This window comes from Ctenocephalides felis, unplaced genomic scaffold (genome assembly GCF_003426905.1).
Source record: "Ctenocephalides felis isolate EL2017-DRISC unplaced genomic scaffold, ASM342690v1 CF-g0.4_SCAFFOLD_00845, whole genome shotgun sequence".
Lineage (NCBI taxonomy): Eukaryota > Metazoa > Arthropoda > Insecta > Siphonaptera > Pulicidae > Ctenocephalides > Ctenocephalides felis.
This window is the reverse complement of record NW_020536999.1, coordinates 74582135-74603393: the sequence shown is the minus strand read 5'-3', so window position 1 is coordinate 74603393 and position 21259 is coordinate 74582135. Positions and strand designations below refer to the sequence as shown.

General features: G+C 35.9%; 3 protein-coding genes across 3 annotated transcripts; all 3 read right to left on the bottom strand.

Moving 5' to 3' along the window:
* Positions 1–5967: 5967 nt before the first annotated feature.
* LOC113389018 lies at positions 5968–6447 on the bottom strand. The gene has a single exon (XM_026626056.1). It carries the CDS (start codon positions 6445–6447, stop codon positions 5968–5970), a length of 480 nt encoding a protein of 159 aa, XP_026481841.1.
* A 12088-nt stretch (positions 6448–18535) lies between these two features.
* LOC113389000 lies at positions 18536–19030 on the bottom strand. The gene has a single exon (XM_026626034.1). The coding sequence runs from the start codon at positions 19028–19030 to the stop codon at positions 18536–18538; it is 495 nt and encodes a 164-aa protein (XP_026481819.1).
* Positions 19031–19209: 179 nt separating this feature from the next.
* LOC113388988 lies at positions 19210–20040 on the bottom strand. Its single transcript, XM_026626024.1, has one exon. The coding sequence runs from the start codon at positions 20038–20040 to the stop codon at positions 19210–19212; it is 831 nt and encodes a 276-aa protein (XP_026481809.1).
* Between the last annotated feature and the right edge of the window lie 1219 nt (positions 20041–21259).

Genomic DNA, 21259 nt, shown 5'->3' with positions numbered 1-21259 from the left:
TATTTCTATAATATATATATATATATATATATATATATATCACCAAATTTGTTAAATTTATATATGAAAAAAATCGAAACATGTTATGCAGCATAGCTTTGATATAAAGAAAAAGTAAGATTACCCACTCTGTGATATTTGAAATAGATTTTAATTGATAGCTGCAAACAAAAGAATTCTTGGAGTAATAATTAATTACTACATACTAATGCAATACACTACAGTTAACTAATTTTAAATATTATAGTACGCGTAAGATGTAATGGTATTCTCTTTGTTTTGACCAATATTTTTAATTGGAAAACTGCGATCGCACAAATACAAACCAACAATACATGCAAATAAATATGTAAATTTAATTATATAAATGTAATAGTAGTACATATTTTCGTTTTAGGTAATAAGTAAAACAAGATATTTAATCTTATAATTTTACTTATATATTTTTTTCATTTACTGCTTTATTTAACGTCGCACAAGATTTATTTTTGCCTTAACAAGATACTGCACATTTTGATTGATATAGGTATTAGAAACGAAAATACTTGGTTGATGTTTTCTGATTCGATATACATTTAGTATTTGTAATTCCTAATTTTAGATTCAAAATTAATCCTAGTATGCTTTTTATGTAATTATCTGTATCATGACAAATTATATATGTTTATTGGACCAAACAGCTTCGGGGTTTCAATGAAAAGGTGTTATTTTCAAATTTGTTATTGAACATTTTGGGCCCGTAGTTGTTCGCCTTCCTTAGCAAATGCTCTGCTTTTTTTTGTTAATTCAAGAGTTCATCTAATCATGGATTAGAACTCGCTCTTCTCGTATACTGTTATCAAAGGTAAAGCACACAGCACATACATTGAAAATAGTTCCATTATAGATTAAAATTTGGCACATACGTTGAAAATATTTTGATCATAGGCAAAATTAGGCAAGTTTGCTGAAAAGTGTTCCATCCTAGGTCAAAGTTTGACATATGGGTTGAAAATGGATCGTAGATAAAAATATTTTTTTTAATGAATTAAATCATCTGAAATCATGTATATTCAATGAATTAAAAATGCAAATAAGGTTAAAATAATATTTATTTTTACGAAAGATAAAAATAAATAAGCATATCACTGTAATGTTATAATATATCTTATATATAAAAATGGAGCTCTCTTTCAAATGTCCGAATAAAACTCGAAAACGGCTGAATCGATTTGGCCAGTCTTAGTCTTGAAAAATTCGTGCCAATCCAGAGAAAGTCCAAAAGGTGAGAAATTGTTTCAAATCCGCGTAGAAACTTTACATTTTTAATTTGAAAATTTTTGTTGCAGTGTAATTTATATAAAACAATTGACGGTGGCAATTTCATGAAATGTCAAACGCTTTTGACAGATGATGTTCAATTACTTTTAATAGGATGTTTTACGCGAATATTATTTAATTATGATAAATTTGTAGTAAGTAGTTTTGTGTGTAGTTTTATTTATATACAAAAACGTTAGTAAACGGGCAGCAAGTGTTACTAGAGACTCAAAATATCAACTTTTTTGAAATGTTAATATGAAAATGCACTTTTTGGCATATTTTTCTCAAACACGGTGCTCTGAAAGATCTCATTTATATAATTATACACTCATTGGTATTTATAAAACTTTTTCTAGGTTATATTATTTTTTATTTATCTTATTTAAATTCAGAACCTAAATTTGGTATCGATCAAATGGACATTTTGTCTAATAACATTTTTCCAATTATAATTTCCCAGAATTTATCGCAGAATAGGTATTAATATATGAAGGTCCGGGATTAAAAAGGTCCCCCATCGATGTGCCAAAAATCAGTAAAGTTAAGCATTGTTTAACAACAATATTGGAAAATAGAGGAAAAAAGATGTATAGCCAGCTACAAACTTGATCTGAAAACGATAATCTTTGAAATGGGAGAGATAAACGGTAATCTTTGAAAATCCATAATTAAAGTATTTTCTACCGTTGGTAGTTTTAGCATTAGTTAAAAATGTAATTATTTTGTAAAATACCTTTAAAATTATAATAAGGCTTTAAACCTTTTGCCACCTGTCCGTTACAAGTTACCCCGCATAAAGGATAAAAAGGTCTAGATAACAAATTTTTGGTAGACATCAAAAAAGCACATTTCTACAATGATGAAGTAGAAGTCAGTTTACTGAACGTAGTCAGGTAATTGTTCGTTTGATATATCTTATTTGTTGTGATATAATTGTTATGGTTTTCACAATATAGTTTATATTTGCTCAAAGTCAAATTGGACCTTTGTGCCTCGCCCTGCTCTACATATATACTTTTTATTAAATTTACTTTAATTCATCGAATGTAACTTGAAACTTTTCAAAAAACAGGTCAAAGAAGAAATACTTAATTCATTTTTTATCTCTCCTCGCAAAAATTTGAAAATTTTGTATAAGCTCAGTAGTATTATTCACAATTATACACAAAATCCAGAATCCAAAAAGAATCCGAAAAACTTGAAACGTAATTAATAAGCCGAAAGACCAAAAAAGACTCGGATTGGGTTATACGATGTTTTCTGTAGAAAGTGCATAAAACTTGCAGTTTCATTGTATTGACAAAATATAGACAAACTAATAGGGTTTATTGTTTTTATAATACCTAATTGTATACAGCATTCAAACAACACATCCTTATGCACTTAAGAGTACTGATATTATTAATTCTCTAGAAATGGTTTAGAATATACCTTATTTAGCAAAACAACGTTTGCCGGGTCAGCTAGTTTAATATAAATATATAAGCATAAATATAAATCCAAGTTACAATTACAAGGATACAATAAACCTAACCTAACAAAATAATACAATAAAAACCCTAAATAAACCTAACTAAATTTAAAAACTAATCTTGTCTTCTGTTCTTCTCTTCATTTCTAGTGTTTCTGTTCTGTGCATAACGACGCCATCCTCTAATGTAATCACCTACCTAGCCTTCGACACTCGAATATCTTTAAAATAGTTTCGCGTACAATCTCTGAAATCATTGTTGGTTCAGAAAAATTAATATAAATATTTCATGTGAATAGTTTCATTATTTACTTATTTTAATATTGTACTGTTACAAGAATATCATTATTACCTTTCATTAATTGTACAAAACCGCAGTATTGAAAAATTCTTCTTTCCTTTGCTCCCGGCCCAGCTGTACTCCTTGCAACCGCATCAGTAAATATAATTTTACATAATGATACGGTTGCAACTCTCGGGCAATGACCGCCAATACAAACCAGCCGTGTTTTCTTAAAATAAAAATAGCATATCATTGATATATACTCATAAAATACCATCAATTTTATAGACTAAGGCAAACTGTTTCGTTGCCTTAGTTTCGAGGATTTCCTGAAAATTACCCAATATTGTCCTCTGCACTAATTGTCTGTGCTGTCCTCTTTTCATTGTTGTGGTTTGTTGCCCACTGAATTATGTAATTCAGTGATCCGCTGCAACTGCATTTGGATCTTTGAAATGCTCTTTATTGTTTCCTCTTCATACGTTGCCATACTCCTTTTCACATTCTCTTGTCCTTCCTTGATTTGTTCTTGAGAACCTGCTTTCATTATCCTTATAACATATATTTACATTTCAATATTAGCAACTTCTGCTGCGATTGCATATTTCCTTTATATTAATAATGTATGTATATTCACATCATATTTATTAGTATTGACTTACAAATTATTTGCTGTCAATTAAAAAATGAATTTATTTAATATTTTTATTTACTTCTGCGTCGTCCATAAATTACTGGTGTATTATTGGCAGAACATGGTACTTCAGATGATGTCCCAATTCTTTTTCGATTACGTCTCTGGATCCTCTGCAAATCTATATCTGCTGTGATGTCAGAGTGGTTCTCGGCCTTCTTTCCCTTCGACATTGCCAACTGAAATACATCTGCTAACACAAAATATTCCTTTGCTTACCGGTCGATGCAAAAATACGCACAACTGAATTCCTGAAATCCCTTGAACTAAATTTACAAACTTTTGAACTAAATCTGCATACTCTTCAAATAAATCCTGAAAGAAATATGTTTTTCTTCATATATATGTTTTATTGACTTCTATTTAATAATATAGAGTCATCCCTTATAACTAACCAGTAAAATAAGTAACTTATTCTATTCTTACATTATCAATATAATTTTTAATAAATTAATTAACTTAATTGAATTAATAAATTAACTTAGTTTAGGTGTCTATAAATATTTTTGGCACTCAAATAAATATTTAGTTACATCTTTATATATGCTCATATTTTTTATTGCTAATATTATTGTCATGTTTGTTGGAAAAATTATATTTTTCTGTTCTAGACGTTGGTAAAGCGTTTTTCTCTGTGGTGTGTACTTCTTGCATCGAAAAACGATGTGATCCGTGTTCCTCCCTCTTCGAAGTCGCACTTTTCAAACCTCGATAATCCAACTCGTAGCCGAAATGCTCTATTTTTTTATGTGACCAATTCGCATTCTTATAACGGTACTGATGTGTGCGCGGTTTTCAGTTATCTTCTGAAACCACGGTTTCGAATGAATATCTGGATTTATTTCATGATATACTTTCCCTTTTCTTTGACTAATGTTGTCGAATATACTTTTCCATATTTCTCTTTCTTCTTTCATGACTATTTTATTAATATCTGCTGATAGAATGTTGCTTATTTCGGTTCCCAAATAACATCCCTCCTTGGCTCGTCCGCTTTTTCATTTTCGATTATTCTTGCATGTCCCTGTGGGTATCATCCACTATATCAGGTGTCGGCAACCTGATTGCCGTTAAGGGCGCAAAACTAAATCTGAAAATTATCGAGGGTGCATCGGTATGAGAAAAAAAAGATTTCTCATAACTTTATTTTCTTAGTATAATATAATATATTCATTACGAACATTCAGTACATCTTTAAGAGTATGTATTAATAATACCTAATTATATACATATAATTTAGTGTGAAACTTGTGTGTCCGTATTTTCAGCTATTTTGTTATAATCGGGAATATAATTAGAGTTCCCTGTCCGCAAACAGTCATCTAAATATGTGTCATTTAACTTTGTTCGGTATTTTGATTTCAAATATTTCATATTTGAAATCAAAGACTCGCAATTGTATGTTGTTGCACAATATGAGTAAATTTTTAGCGCACATTTCCTTAAAATAGGAATTCCTTATTTTCATCGACTTCAAAAACATTTTATCATTACTATGTGCTTTTAAAATAATATCATTTTGCAAGTTTATTATTTCTAACTCCGCGTCTTCGATATTACTAATTTTGAAATACACTGAAACACTTTGCAGAAGATCATCTTCGGCAACTTTGAATGGGTTTATAAAAAATCCTAGAACGGGTTCTAGTGCTGCGAAATCTTGAAATCTTGAACAAAACACTTCTGCCAATTTGTCTATAACTTCTAAATATGATGTAGTAGTAAAATTTTCTATATTTGTTTTTAGACTTTCAGATACAATATGCCTTATATTTGGAAAATGTGAAATTGCCGACCTCTGCACTATACATTTCTTCTAGAATAACTTAATAATATAATATAATATTATTTATTTTATTAGATATAATTACATTTAAATTATAACTTATTATTTGCTTCTTCTGGCTGCTGTCTGTGGTCCCAGATCAGTAGATCTTGACTGCAAGAATGATTGCGGTGAAAGAGCTCGATTACCGTAGGTTGGCCCGTTTTATACCCTGGCCAGCAAACCAGTTCACTGGCCAGTAGTTATGCGTCTCACTCTTGCGCGGTTTTTACAGGCGTCATCTTGTAGTATTGAGGTTCATGATATATTGAGTGCGCCATCTGGTCCCCACATCAGCCCCCTGCGGAGAACGTAGGTCATGGCAACCGAAAACGAACCTTGCGTCCTGATCTAGTTCTATACGTTATTGTTATATTGTTCGTCCTTTCAGCTTATAACATATACGCTGGCTTGACGCGATCAATGGACGCCTTAATATTTTGTGTTGCCTTTTGGATTGTGAACGTTTTGTCCGATCGGTCTATGACTTTGTATGGTCCGGAATATGGTGGTTGTAGTGATTTTCTTACGGTATCATTCCGAAGAAACACGTGTGTACTAGTTTTTAGATCCTGAAATATAAAAACTTTTTTGTTAGTGTGATCGGGTGCTAGAGTGGGTCTCAATTTTGCCATATGTTGAACGATTCTAGTAACGAAATTTGCTATATCTTCAGTGGAGATTTCTGTTTTGGAAGTTGTTACCATATCTCTTGGTAGACTAAGTGGTATGCCATATACTAACTCCGCTGGAGATGTTTGTATGTCTGGTTTAAAAACACAGCGCATGCGAAGTAATATTAGTGGGAGTGCCTCTAGCCATGTTGTTCCTTCATAGCACATGACTGCTGCTTTTAATTGTCTGTGAAACATTTCTATAAGACCGTTTGAACATGGATGATAACTGCATGTTCGGAAACGTGTTGTGCCAGTTGTATTGTTTAATGCTCGGAACAGTGATGATTCAAATTGTCTTACTTGATCGGTAGTAATTTTTGTCGGTACTCCAAATCTGGAGATCCAGCACGATAATTGCCTTGAGCAACTTCTTGTGCCAAGATGCTTTTTAATGGCCACACCTCAGGCCATCTTGTAAACCGATCAATGACCGTTAAACAATATTTATATGAGTTGACTGATGGAAGTGGTCCAATAATGTCAATGTGTATATGTGTGAATCTTCCTGTCAGTAATGGGGTAGATCCATGTGGCGAGTGTACGTGACGGGATATCTTAGCACGTTGGCATTGTTGACAGCTACTTGCCCAAGTGCGGCAATCCTTTTGAATAGACGGCCAAACATAACGGGAATTAACCAGATTCGCCGTTGCTCTGATACCAGGATGGCTCAACTGATGTAAAATGTCGAATACACGTTGTCGTAGTGGACCAGGTACATATGGGCGCTGAGTCGATCTTGTTATGTCGCAGTAAATTTTGATCTCGGAACCGGGGATAGGCACTTGTTGAAGGCGAAGTGCGCTATTGCCAGCGATTAGTTGTTTTAGTTCTGGATCATCACTCCGATATTCGGCAATGATCTCGTGGTTGATTTGTTCTTTTGTTGATACCATATTGATACGAGACAATGTGTCGGCAGTGATGTTTTCGTGACCTGGAATATGCCTAAAATCTGTCGTAAATTGAGAAATAAAATTTAGTTGATTTAATTGGACCGGTGTCCAATTGTCTAAAATGTTGTACAGCCAAATAGACTGCTAATAACTCACGGTTATAAGCTAGCCATGAGCTCTGTCGCGAATTTATTTTGCGTGATAAAAATGCTAGTGGTTGCCTCTTGTTCACCAGTTGTTGAAGGCAGGCTCCTTCAGCTGTTTGAGAGGCATCTGTAAAACGTCCCAATAAAGCGCCGTGAATTGGGTGATGTAGCAATGTAGTTTACTCAAACTTTCTTTGCAGCATTGAAATTCCTGGTCTAGCTCCGGAGTCCACGTGATTGTTTGATTGCCTCTCATACCTGCTAACGCATCGTAAAGTGCTGCCTGATGATGCTTTTATTCAGAATAAAACACCGATAAAAATTCATCATTCCCAAAAATAGTCGAATTGATTTTGCGTTGCCTGGGCGAAGAAAGTTCTTTAGATCTTTTATACGTCCAGATGGTTTGGTGCCTCCTGCGGAAATTTCATAACCTAGAAAATAGACTTGCGGAGCACAAAAAGTGCTTTTTGTTTGTCGGATTGTTTTGGTCGCTGATCTTCCCCTCCAAGAGTATCAAACGCTTCAGTATTAAATCAAGAGTTGCTAAAATCAAATAAAAATGATAATATATACCATGCACTGCAACCATCTAAGGGCAAGTATGTAGACAGCTTTCTGAAATAAAATTGTTGTAATGTAGAAAGTCCATTTAATTTACTAACATGAGCACAAGCTTCTGTTATCAATTACCTTTAGCGGCAACAACATGTTCGTCATGTAACACCTCTATCTCGTAATGCCTTCTTGTATTATCTTGAGAAGCTACAATAAAAACAATAATTACCATTGAATTTGAAAAATACATTTGATAAAGACTAAAATCATTAAGCTCCAGCATCCAATTAATTTTAACAACACCGACATCTTCTTCCTCAAACACCTCCTGCATCTCGTCCTCCTTTCTTTTATTAGCTGGATGAGCTACAAAAAAATACCATTGAATTTGAAAAACACATTTCATAAAGACTAAAATCATTAAGCTCTAGTATTCAATTCAATTTCTTTTAATACCAGCAAAATGCTCCTCCTCAAACATATCATCTACCTCCGCCTCCTTTCTTTTATTCTTCTTTCATTAGCTTGAAAAGCTGCAATAAAAACAAAAATTACTATTAAATTTGAAAAATACTTACATTTGATGAAAACTAAAAACATTATATGTAAATGATTCAACCTCCTGACTCTATGAACGCCTCTTCTTCTCTCTGATTAACATCGGTGCCACAATAAAAGCAAATAACACATCATTTGTGACATGTAAAAAGTGAGTAAGTCTAATGCACTACAATTTTACCTGTTATGGCCTCAATCCTTGACTCGATCAATGCTAACGAATCGCCCGCTTTATACCTCATGCCCTTACCCAGCAGTCCTCTGATGAGGTGTAATCCTCATCACCAGCACGCTTGGGTGCTGACTCATAATTGTCTAAAAGTATTAAAAGATGTACGATGAATTAAAGAAGTTGATTGCTTTTACTCTTACTGTTAGTCAATTTTTTTTGTTAGTAAATAATATTCTCACCATAAAACTCAACTAATTTCATTGATACTTGATTCTATGTATCTTGTGGTTCTGCACGTTTCATCAAACCCGTAGGGTTTTTTTATGAAAGGCCACCAGTACTTGCTGTACGAACCATCATTGCCAATAATCAACCAATTACTCGGAATCTCCGTGTAGAAGTTAGATTTGTCAACAATGACAGCAAATAGTTTGGTTCTACAAATAAAACAGTGAAAGATACGTATGTCTAATATTATATATTCTGGAATCACGAAATTTTTAATTAACTTACTCCAACTGAGATTTATACTATTAAATTTAACTCACAATAACTGCACACGATAAATAAATCTCAACTAACCTTCACTCCGGGATGCATCACAAAGAATGTATTATTTACACTGCTTAAAACATGTGTTGATTTGGCGTGAGCTTGCTTATGTTGGTGCATGTCTACCAACCTTAGGTAACCTGTAGTGAAACAACTATTAAAAGCAGAAGTGAATTTATTTAAATCAAGACTTTTCCAGTAATACACCGGACAAAAACATCAGAAATAGAGAAGATTGAAATTAAAAAAAAAATTATAAGCTTCAAATAACTGTTGTTTAACAACCGAGAATAAAATAGTTTTAATAAATAAAATTTGTGATGTTGTGTTTGGAAGCGACGATGACAAAATCATTATTTTTAAAACCATTTGACTCAAAACTATTCAATATTTATGTTTTTGACTCAAAAATTATAAATGATGTGACAATATCTGTGAAGGAAATAAAACAAAAATGTGTAACTCTGCCATATGCAACTGAATTCAATTATGTGGCTATTTCTTTACTGCAACAGTAATTTGTATTTTTGGAACTATAGTTCTTAAGTTTTATGTAAATATATTTATAAATTTATAAATGTTAATGAAAGTAAATATATACAATTTTTATAGACCCTTTGATATTTTGATTAATAAAAATGTTTTAAAATAAATGCTTTACAAATGTATAAACTTATTAAATCTTCCAAAGTTTTTCAAAAATTCTCAAATCATCTGTAGGTTTCAAATTTTTAAAACTGTTGATACTATTGAAAAATTAGTTGCGAGTAGAATTTTGCCTTAAGGGAAGTTGCATGAACTTCCCGGCATATGTAAATAATCGATTTTAGTAAGACATTATCATATTAATTTGTGACTGATTTATAAGTAAAAACATTTGCTGTCGAGCATCGAAATGGGAGGAAATTTTTCAGTTTAACCACTTTATACGTACATACCTATTCCAAATTTGGTCTCATTCTACCCGGAATGACTAGAAACGTTGAGAAAACATAAAATCTCCTTCGGTAAGATAAAAATGAGATCAATCGAGTTTTCATTAAAAATGTGGAAAATATATTCTAACAAAACATTGCACATTTATTACATAAGGTAACAATGATACATAACTTTGTAACTCCCGATATACATTGCGCGTATATTGCACTTGGTTAACATTTGTTATGTAACTTTGCAACTAACAAGTTTCATTACGGCAACATGTAGTGTTTACTGGGTTAGTATCATAAGCTTCACCCATTTTTATTTTTATATTTATTTATTATGTTATGTTCACATTGCTTTCCAATTTTTTATCACTTCTATTTCTTTTCCTTTATACCCTTCTCCTTCATTTATCATTTCATCGATTATATTTATTATTTTTTCATCTGTTATTTTATATGTCTCATTCGCAATTTTCTTACCATTATTGATGTTTTCTACAGATTGTGCGCCATTTACTTGATTTATATGTTCACTTTTTCCATTGTTTTCCGCTTTATTCTATTCCCCTAGTTCTTCTTTGCCATCCATTTTTTCGTTATTTTTGAATATATCTTTTTCACGTACTTCTTCTATTCTTTTGCTTTGTTCCCTTCTATTAGTTTTATTTGTTTCAGTTTCTTTTTCCATATTTTTGCTGTTACTTTTTTTATTGTATGTCAGTTTTCCTTGACCGACTGTTCTCGGTATCCTAGCATTCTTTGATATAAGTTTCGGAAACGCATTTTCATTTTCTTTGCTAATTAAATTAATCGCTTTAACGTATGACTTGTTGAATAAAATTTTGTATGCTTTTTTCTGTGATATACCTTTCGTAGCGGTCAATGTTTTTATTTTTTTCGTACGCCGGACATAATTTGCTAGTTGCGTAGTGCTCTTTTTGGCACTTCTTTCGAATTGCAGTGCAGTCATCGACTACACTTAGCTTTGCCTTTGCACTGATTTCTTACGTGGCCATATCTCGAACAATTATAGCACTAAATAACTCTTGGTACATATAATTTACTACCGGGCATTATACATAGTATAAAGATACTTTTTCAGGTAGCTTAGTGCCTCTGAAAGTCAATATTACGTTTTCCCTGTTTGTTTATAATTATTAGTATTAGTATTTTTTTGGCATTGTGCATTCAAAGTTCTATGGTGCTTTCTATGTTTTCTAATAATTCTTTTTCGGTTATTTCTCTATCTACGTTTCTTATTAATCCTTTTATTGTAATGTTTTGTGAAGGGGTGTATGTTTTTAGGTTAATGACTTTGAATATTTGATTATTTACTACAAAGTTTGCCCAATAGTGACTTTTAAATACCATTCTTATTCGATTCTTTCAAATACTTTTAATTTCTTCTACTTCTTTACCTATTTCTGGGAATTTTCCATCTATTTTCCTGCCTAATGCCATTTCGTGAATTTTTCCAATGTTTTCCTTCCTATATCTGATACCATTCAAAACTTCGAAAAAAAATTCTTTATTTTTTCACTTTTTCCGGGATTTGAATCATCATTTGTGCTTTCGCTAACTTTACTATCTACTAGGTTGGAATTTCCTATCTTTCTTATATCTACAATACTTTGATCTATGATTTTTTCAGGTTCATTATTCACATTTTTCTCTGTACCTTTTTTGCATACCTTATGGCTTATTTGTCTCAAATCTTCGGAAGCACTTCGTTTTTGTGACTTCGTATCATCACAATCCGTCTTTTCATGTTTGGAGTTTAATTTTCTCGATCGATGTTCCTTTTTGATTCTATTCTTGGGCTGACTTTTGTCTTTTCAGCCAGCCCCTTCTTCACCATAATTCCCGCTACTCATGTGAGAATTACATTCCTTTGCAATTATATTATTCACTTCCAACACTTACAATTTTGACAGATCACTTTTTATTAACACTTTTACTACACGATGTTAACTGTTCGAGGGCTGACGGCCGAAATAAGAAATATGTTAAAACGATTTTACATATTTCTATGGTCGAGGTCTTCTAGGATACTACACAAAGACATTTTGAATTGATGATGATTATCACGTCATGGTCAATCTTCGACCGTTTTAAGTTATTTAGTCAAAAGCATATTTCAATTATGCTTTTAACCCCAAGTATTTTTTGTTCTTGGAGTAGAGACGGTGCAACATTAATCTTTGCAGAGTTTTTAGACATAGTGCATGTAATATTAATTAAACAACTTTGACAATATTTTCATACAAAGAAAATCCTCAATATTAATCCTCAATCATAATTAAGATATAATGCGCAGGTAGATCAAAAATATCTAGATATTGACAAAAATGACCTTGAAAACATTGATTTTATTGTAGATGATAAAGATTTTGTCAAAGATGAATTACCACTCAATAATTAATCACTTCACCACATTACCACTTAATAATTATCACTTATAACGATGACTACTCTGTTCCTAATTCTCTCACACATTCCGATGTTGAACAAATTCCAACTATTAGTTTTAGCTATATTAATGATGACGAGGAATTGCTTATTGATAATAATGCCGATATAGTAAATAAACATTCTTCAATGATAAGCGTAATTGCTCTGGGTCAGAACAAATATCCTTTGCTTTGGCATAAAATTGAAAATTTAGATGAATTATGCTTTCCAAAAATATTTGGTGGATATTCCTTTTTCTAGTAAAAATCGCGTACGGTCAGAAGTCAAGCGAAAGCCTGGAGCTTTCTTGTATGGTAAATATAAATATATGATTGAGGCGAATTACAAAAAAATGCGGATAAAGAAATTAAAGCATCCTACGTTATGATTCTAGTTTTGTAAACGGTTTAATTAAATTTGATGACGGTTATAGGTTTTTGAAAAATATTAGATCTTCGCCAGCTTTTTAAGAAGATAAGAAAAGGAAGTTATTAGCTATGATTCGGCAGTTGGGCCAGGGTTGTTTCTTGGCTGTCTTGACGTTATCTGCTGCGGAATCCTAATGGCCTGAATTATAGGAAACATTAATGAAATACAGCGATTTTAATTACAATATCTCTTTGCGAAACCTATTTATTGGATTATAATACTAAAACAACCCTGGTAGGAAATGACCCCGTTACCTTGTGCTAGGTATTTTGTACAAAGCTGATAAATTCATATTGTTATTGCGACAACAAAACAGTATTTTCGGTTTACTTATGGTGATAGACAGCTACAACATATATTATTATGGCTAAATAACGCACCGAAGTACGATACGAATGGCGAATAAAGTAACAATAAAACGTTTGTATATTTTATCGATAGATTTATTACGTGTAGAAATGATCCAGATAATATTTATTTTAAAATGCAAATTATATAACAAGGAATGTCGTTTTTATTTTCCATATCCTGTTATGAACAGGAGAATAATATTAGAGCCTTTAAGTAAAGGCGAAAGGTCACCAAAACCGTATAAAGCCATACGCGATTTAATGAATAAGTTGTATAGGGAGAATAAATATATGAGTTACGACGATATTTTAAAGGAATTAGGGCTGAACGAAACGGAATATATATTATCGATTCGAAGTACATTGAAACAGGCGCGTATTTTTGAAAAGATCTAGTTTGGAAGTATCTGTTAATGCATATAATTCCAAAAGTTATTCGAGTCAAATATGGATCTTCAAATTATATTAGATGAATATGCGGTGATAAGTTGTGTTACAAACTATATTAGTAAGATAGAGGGGGGGTTATTGAAGCTTTTAAGAGAAGCAGCCGTGGGTTGCAATAATAAAAGTATTAAGGAAAAATTTAACGCAAATAATAAACCACAAAAAATCGTCTATGATAAGATATATGAGATATAAATTATACCAAGATCTTACCAATTATTATAGAGAGAATATGTTATTCATGCCGTGGCGCAATGAGTTAGAAGAAGTGGAAAATGTGGATTTTGAACTAGTGTATAATCATCAAAAATGATATTTAAAGATTTCCAATGAAAATTTTTTATTATAAGCGACGAAGCTTTAGACGAAGCTCTGAACTTAATTGAACATGACCAACTTAAAGATGACAATAATGCAGAAGATACAGAAGAAAATTCATTCGAAAATGACATAGATATAGTGCAACAAGAAGGAAATAAAAGCACATGTAATAAAACCAAAATTACTTTTACAAAGAGTCGATACGCATGCTCCACCAGGGTATCCTAAAATAATTTGTACGAAATAATGCGACAATTAAATAATAAGCAACGGGAGTTCTTAATGCATATATTTAAAGTGTTCAGAATAGGAAAATTGCTCTTTCAAATAGCGGAGTAAGGAAAAGCATGGTTATAAATACTTTGTTTCAGCCTATAACAAATTATTTCGATAGTTTTCCTGGAAGGGATTGAGATAAAATTGTGGTGCTATTGTGTGCTCCGTCAGGAAAAGCCGCTTTCCTAATCAATGGCGTCATGTTGCATTCCTCGTTCACGTTACCTTGTAAACAATTCGGTGTTAATTTAGCCGAGCTCTCGAGCGATGTCGCAAATACAATACGCAAACAACTTTCGATAATTGACGATAAATCAATGGTAAGTTGCACGATACTAAGTCGTGTTGATACTCGATTACGGCAAATTAAAGGCATTAATACATCTTTTCGGTGGGGTATCAATATTAGCAGTTGGCGATTTGAAGCAAATACCTCCGATAAAGGATAAATCGGTATATGAAGTGACGCGCCGTAATGAAGTGGCTCCATTTTTTTATATTAATCATCTCAGGCATTTCATCATTCTTTGCAGATAATCTGCTAATCTGGATTAGTTATTTTGTCGAGCGCTGCTATCACCTCCACCTGCAATATTGTTAAGGGCATTTCTTCTTGCCCTTTCTCAACAGCTTCTGCATTCTCCAGATTAGTTCCTGTCGGTATTCCCTCCGAAATTGTGGGCAGGGCATTTCTCGACTCTTTAGCTTCATCATTCCTTCTTTCGTCCTCGCTACTCGAATTTGAACGCGTTCTCCGACATTAGACACGGCGTCGTTTTCTATAATGCCGTCCGTCTCGTTTCGACCTGTTAGAACTTCTGCATCTGAATTTTAGGGATGTATTTCTGTTGTATGTGTTTCTGTGGTGCCTGAGTAGCCCATTATGACTACTAAATCTCACGGTCAGGCGAACGTTTATGAACACTAAATTGTTCCTATTCTCAACATCTACCCGAATTGCAGAGTTTGTATCTGACTCTACGGTTATAATACAGTTGTTTAGTAATCCTAAACCTAGAGGAAATTGTTACTGGCTACTGGAGTACCAACTTATCCGATCGTCAGGTGAGCGTACGCAAAACTGCGTAGCGATACGGAAAGTCGTTCGTATAAACGAGATCACCTACATGTCGTCGGTTGTATTTGGGCGCTAAATCAGTATTTCTTTGTTTAGACGAAGGGGACGCGCCTAAATAACTCCGAACAACTTTTAAAATAAGGGAGCGCACAGGATGTTTCAGGAGTCTTCAGTTTTTTAATACGAATCTATTGAGGGGGTCTACAAGACTCTTACAAAAATTGTCTATATCGGGGAGTCAATCTCACAAGTGCGAGATCGCCCTATAACAGATTTAGCCCCGAACTAATTTGCTTAGTTCAAATTTTCTTGGTCCAAGGGGGCGCTCAGTGGGCGCTCCGAAGATTCTCAATTTGCAACACGAGGATCAACTGCATCAAACGATTTGGGATCGCTTATGCAAAGAATGCCACGTCCGAGACAACCTATCACAACTCGGGCCTGACAGGTTTTTGATGGACTCTGGTCCCGTTCCGTGGGGCTCCGCTTCCGGCAACCTCGGCTCAAAATGACAAAAAACCAAAATAGAGCCTTTTTCCTATTTCCTAATTATTGAAGCCGTTTAATTAAGCCGATAAGAACAGATAATACATGTATTTAGTAAATAATATTTACAATGATTTTTAAACCAGATGTGAACTAGTTACAGTATGTAGCGAGGTACTATCTTCTTCTCTTCCTTGTGTCCACTGCGAGCTCCGGTAGGCAAGTGAAGGGCTGAGTATTGCTGCGCTGTGGTTTTATACCATAGAGGATAACGGTGCATGGCAGGGACGCGCAACCTGACGTAGTGCGCCAGGGCTGTGCAACCTTATCCTATATCACCCCCCCGCTGAGTGTCTTTGGCTCGAATATATAGGCTGGTTTTGCTCTATCGATCGATATCTTAGTTTCCTTGCCGTTTCTAATCACTGTCATAGTTTTATCCGAACGGCCCACTACTTCGTATGGTCCTGTGTACGGCGGTTGTAATCCTGTCCTTATGGTGTCTTCCCGGATAAAAATTTGTCGAGCCGTTGATAAATCCGGGTGAACAAAGCTGTAATTATTTCCGTGATTCGAAGCGGGCGTTGCCTTGAGCGTTTTGACCGTTTGTCGAAGTTTTTGGAGAACCTGGTGTGTGTCTTGTGTGTTCTGATGGTCTTCGAAAAATTCTCCTGGAAGCCGTAGAGGTTCGCCATACACCATTTCAGCTGGAGAAGCTTGCAAGTCTTGCTTCCATACAGACCGCAATCCGAGTAGTACTAGCGGCAACGCATCCAGCCAGCTCTTATTGTTGTGGGACATAATAGCTGATTTAAAGGATCTGTGAAAACGCTCGACCATGCCGTTTGCACTGGGGTGATAAGCTGTGGTGTAAGTTATTTTCGACCCTGTAAACTTACCAATGGCGTCAAATAGGCGGGATTTAAATTGGACTCCGCGATCGCACGTTACTTCAGTGGGGCAGCCAAAGCGAGATATCCATCCCTCTATAAATGCTTGCGCCACTGACTCGGCTGTTATATCTCGAAGTGGGATGACTTCTGGCCACCTTGTGAATCTACATATTACTGATAGGCAATACTTGAATCCTCGTGCGCTTGGAAAGGGTCCGATCAGATCTAAATGTATGTGAGAAAATCGTCGGGTAGGAAGCAAAAATTTACCAAGCGGTGCTCGCGTGTGGCGATGAATTTTGCTGCGTTGACAAGGAATGCACTCCCTCGTCCAGGCTCGACAGTCCTTGTTCACTGACGGCCAAACAAATCGTTGGGATACCATTTTCACTGTGGCATTTCTTCCAGGATGGCTTAGGTTGTGAAGTGCGTTAAAAACTTAACGTCTTCGGAACGAAAGGTCTTGGAATATTAGTGGATACATCGCAATATACGTTGATGGTAGTACCCGGAAGACGTACTGACTTTAGGACCAACGAGAACTGTTCTGTAGGCAGCTTTGCAGTTCCGCGTCATCTTGTTGTTCCTTTGCGATTATGTTATAATCTGCATTCGACGAGACATGTAATTCTTCGATCCGGGATAAAGCATCAGCTACGACGTTTTCTTTTCCTTCAATGTGCTTTATTTTCGTTGTAAATTGTGCTATGAAAGTTAGTTGATTCAGTTGAACTGGCGGCAATTTGTCCTGTTTCTGTTGGAAGACAAATGTTAGCGGTTTATGGTCTGTGTATACTACGAAATGTTGTCCACCAAGAAAGTGCCTAAAATGTCGGATAGCTTCAAAGATTGCTAGAAGTTGTCGGTAGTATGTTGGCCATTCGCATTGGCGTTTAGAAATTTTCTTCGAGAAGAAAGCTAGTGGTTGCCATGTTTTCCCTATTTGTTGTTGCAGCGATGCTCCTATTGAAATTGTACTAGCGTCTGTAAATAAAGCTAACTTGCCGTTGACCACTGGATGATGTAAAAGAGTAGCATTTGATAGGCTTTCTTTGCAATTAATAAAAGCCTGCTGAAGTTGCTCGTTCCATTCTATGATAGTGTTATTTTTAACGTTTGGTCCTTCTAGCAGTTTTTGAAATGGAGCTTGCAATTCAGCCGCACGGGAATGCATCGGCGAAAATAATTAATCATTCCTATAAAATCTGCGCAATTCTTGTATGTTAGTAGGAGGTTTGATTCTTACAAGAGCTTCCACTCGTTCCTTAATTGGGCGTATACCATCTTTAGAGACTGTGTATCCCAAAAAATCAATTTCCGGGACACTAAATATGCATTTCTCACAGTTGATTATGATACCATACTGCTGCAGTCTTTCGAAAATGCTTCGTAAATGTCTTGCATGCTCTTCCTGGTTTCTTGATGCAATTAGCAAATCGTCGATATAAGCATAGCAAAAATCCATACCTTGTGTGACTTCGTCGATAAACCTTTGAAAGGTTTGGCCTGCATTACGAAGTCCGAAGCTCATATAAGGAAATTCGAAGAGTCCGAAAGGAGTCGTAATTGCTGTTTTTGGTATGTCCTCCTCGTTGACCGGAATTTGGTTGTAAGCCTTCACCAAGTCGATTTTGGAAAAAACTTTCATTCCTTGAAGATGCTGCGTAAAATCGTAAATGTGCTTTACCGGGTATCTGTCTGGAATAGTTCGAGCGTTGAGTGCCCTGTAATCTCCGCACAGGCGTCATCCGAGGTTTCGTTTAGGTACCATGTGAAGCGGCGCGGCCCAGGGGCTGTTTGATCGTCGAGCGATTCCGAGCTGCACCATTTCTTCAAATTCTGTTTTAGCTATTTGAAGGCGTTCCGCGTTGAGCCGTCTTGGTTTAAAATAAATCGGAGGCCCTGGTGTTGTATTGATGTGGTGTGTTGTTGAATGCTTCACTGTGTGAGGTGCTCCTTGAGGTCTGGTAATATCCGGAAATTCTTGCAATAGGCTGTGGTGCTCCTTTCGCAAGGTTTTAACAGTTGGGACGACTGCATCTGTTACTTTTCCCATCATTTGTGCTTTTGTATCTCCCTCTAGTAGCCGTTTGTTGCGCAGATCTACCAATAAGTTATAAATTGATAAGAAATCTGCTCCAATAATGGGTTTTTCGACGTCGGCTATCACAAACTTCCAAGAAAAATTCCGTTTAAGGCCGAAGTTCAAAATTAATTGCACTGTCCCATAGGTCGCCATTTTCGCACCATTTGCCGTATATAACGTATATTCGGTACGCGGATGCTGCCCTTTCAGTTTTCTGCGAGGGTATACACAAAGATCCGCGCCCGTGTCGACTAAAAATTCTTGTTTGGATGCTTTGTCAACAACTAATAGGCGGCTTGTTGAACTAATTAATTGACAGTCATGCGCCGCATTCATTGACTGTCGTTTAAGTTTAAAGATTTAAATGAACAAGGTTCATTACACTTCCGTGCTTTAGCTCCAAATCTTGAGTGGTACTGGCAATAGCCACGTGGAGATGGATGCACGACCTTCGACCTCGATGGTAAGGTTCGGTACTTGGCTTGGGTGAGGGCTTCAACTTGTTTAGCTAACAAGTCAATCTTTGAATTTAATGTAGCGTTCTGGTTTTGAAGCTCCAAAATTTGTTCTGAAATGGTATGATTCATTTCTTTGGACGTGGATGGCATTTGTTTACTAACTCCTTGGATTTTATGCTGCAACACTATATCGGCGATTTTATCTGCCATGTCTGCTATTTTATCCAACTCGAGATGGTCGTGTGCCGAAATTATGGCTTGAATATTTTCTGGTAGCCGCCTGATCCACAATATCTTGAGAATACTATCGTCGACTTTTGACCCGCCTAGTGCGCGCAAATGACGCAAAAACTGCGATGGTCGTCTGTCGCCGATTTCTTCTCTGTACAGTAACTGTTCTAACTTGCGATCTTCTGACATCGATACTCTCTTGATGAGAGTACATTTCAGTGTTTCATACTTATTCTCTGTTGGTGGTTTCAAAATAATGTCTTCAACCTCGGCTGCGTATTGCGTCTCTAAGTATGCGATTGCTACATAAAACTTTGTAGTGTCAGCTGATATATTCGAAAGCGCAAATTGTCCCTCAAGTTGAGCAAACCATAGCTGAGTCTTTTCAGGCCAAAATGGCGGAACCTTGACACCGACTCTTTCGACCTGCGATGGCGGGAAAGATATTTGCTCTGGCTTCTCCGGTTTTGACATGCTCGACTATTCTCACGTCAGGGGTCACCAATGTAGCGAGGTACTATCTTCTTCTCTTCCTTGTGTCCACTGCGAGCTCCGGTAGGCAAGTGAAGGGCTGAGTATTGCTGCGCTGTGGTTTTATACCATAGAGGATAACGGTGCATGGCAGGGACGCGTAACCTGACGTAGTGCGCCAGGGCTGTGCAACCTTATCCTATAAGTATATAAAAAAGAATATCACACTTCTTTAAAAATTACAGTTAAATAAAAGTAAATATGAAGTTGTTATAATATATGATAACTTAAGATATTTCATTATAATGGGTATTGGTCCAGATTGGTTCTGTTCCTAGTCTTCGTTTCGGTGGTTCTCATTCCTGTGGTCCGTCCCTTCGTCCTGCTGCCGTGGCTGCTTGGGCGGTTCCTGCGTCCTGGTATTGCCTATGCTCGGTGATGAGTTCCACGTAGATGTTCCAGGACCAGCGGATTGTATCGGAGACCATCAGCCGCTTCATCACCACTGCATACTTTTTATTGACCTTGAGTGGTGCTAACGCGGTCCAATTGCAGCTGCAATATTCCGACGATGTAGGCTTCCACTGTTGTCCTGAATCCCTTGGCTCGAAAGTGCTCTGCAAGTGCGGCGTACTTGTCCCTCTTCAGCTGTCTAGTCGTCTGGAAGACCTCGGTCCGGTTCTCGAAGGGCATTGCCAAGGTAATTATCGCGGCTGTCTTCTTTCTGCTGTCTACGATGACGATGTCTGGTCTTTTTTGTCGGTCGTATCCTGGTATCGGCTGGTTGCTGTACAGGGCTCCGTTCGAAGGTTTCCTTGCTGCCGTGACCAGTCGCTGCATGATGCTGTCGTGTGTCCTGGTGATGGTGCTCTGGTGCGGCAGTGTCTCGTCGTGTTGTCCACACCTTCTGCATCGCTTGTCCCTGCTGCCATATGGACGACTTTTATTCAGCGGTAGAACGTTGAGCCGCGCTCGGTGGATAAACCTCCACCTTGCGAATCTGGTAAAGCCGCCTTGCCTAAGGAAGTAGTTTGATGCAGAGTTTTGGGACGTTACCTCGAACACTTTTCCTTGGTCCGGTTTATTGAGTAGTCTTTCTTTGATTTTCGGTTTCAGTCGCCGCACTGAGTGAGCCTTGAACACGTAGTTGTAATGCCGTTCGCTGGGTTCGCCAAATCGCCGTCAGTTTTGAAGTTCATAAAGCCGACAATTTCCTCTGTGT

Excerpts from the sequence above, each read along its gene's own strand:
- LOC113389018 (XM_026626056.1), bottom strand. The coding sequence starts at position 6,447 with ATGTTTCACAGACAATTAAAAGCAGCAGTCATGTGCTATGAAGGAACA.
- LOC113389000 (XM_026626034.1), bottom strand. The coding sequence starts at position 19,030 with ATGGCGACCTATGGGACAGTGCAATTAATTTTGAACTTCGGCCTTAAA.
- LOC113388988 (XM_026626024.1), bottom strand. The coding sequence starts at position 20,040 with ATGTCAAAACCGGAGAAGCCAGAGCAAATATCTTTCCCGCCATCGCAG.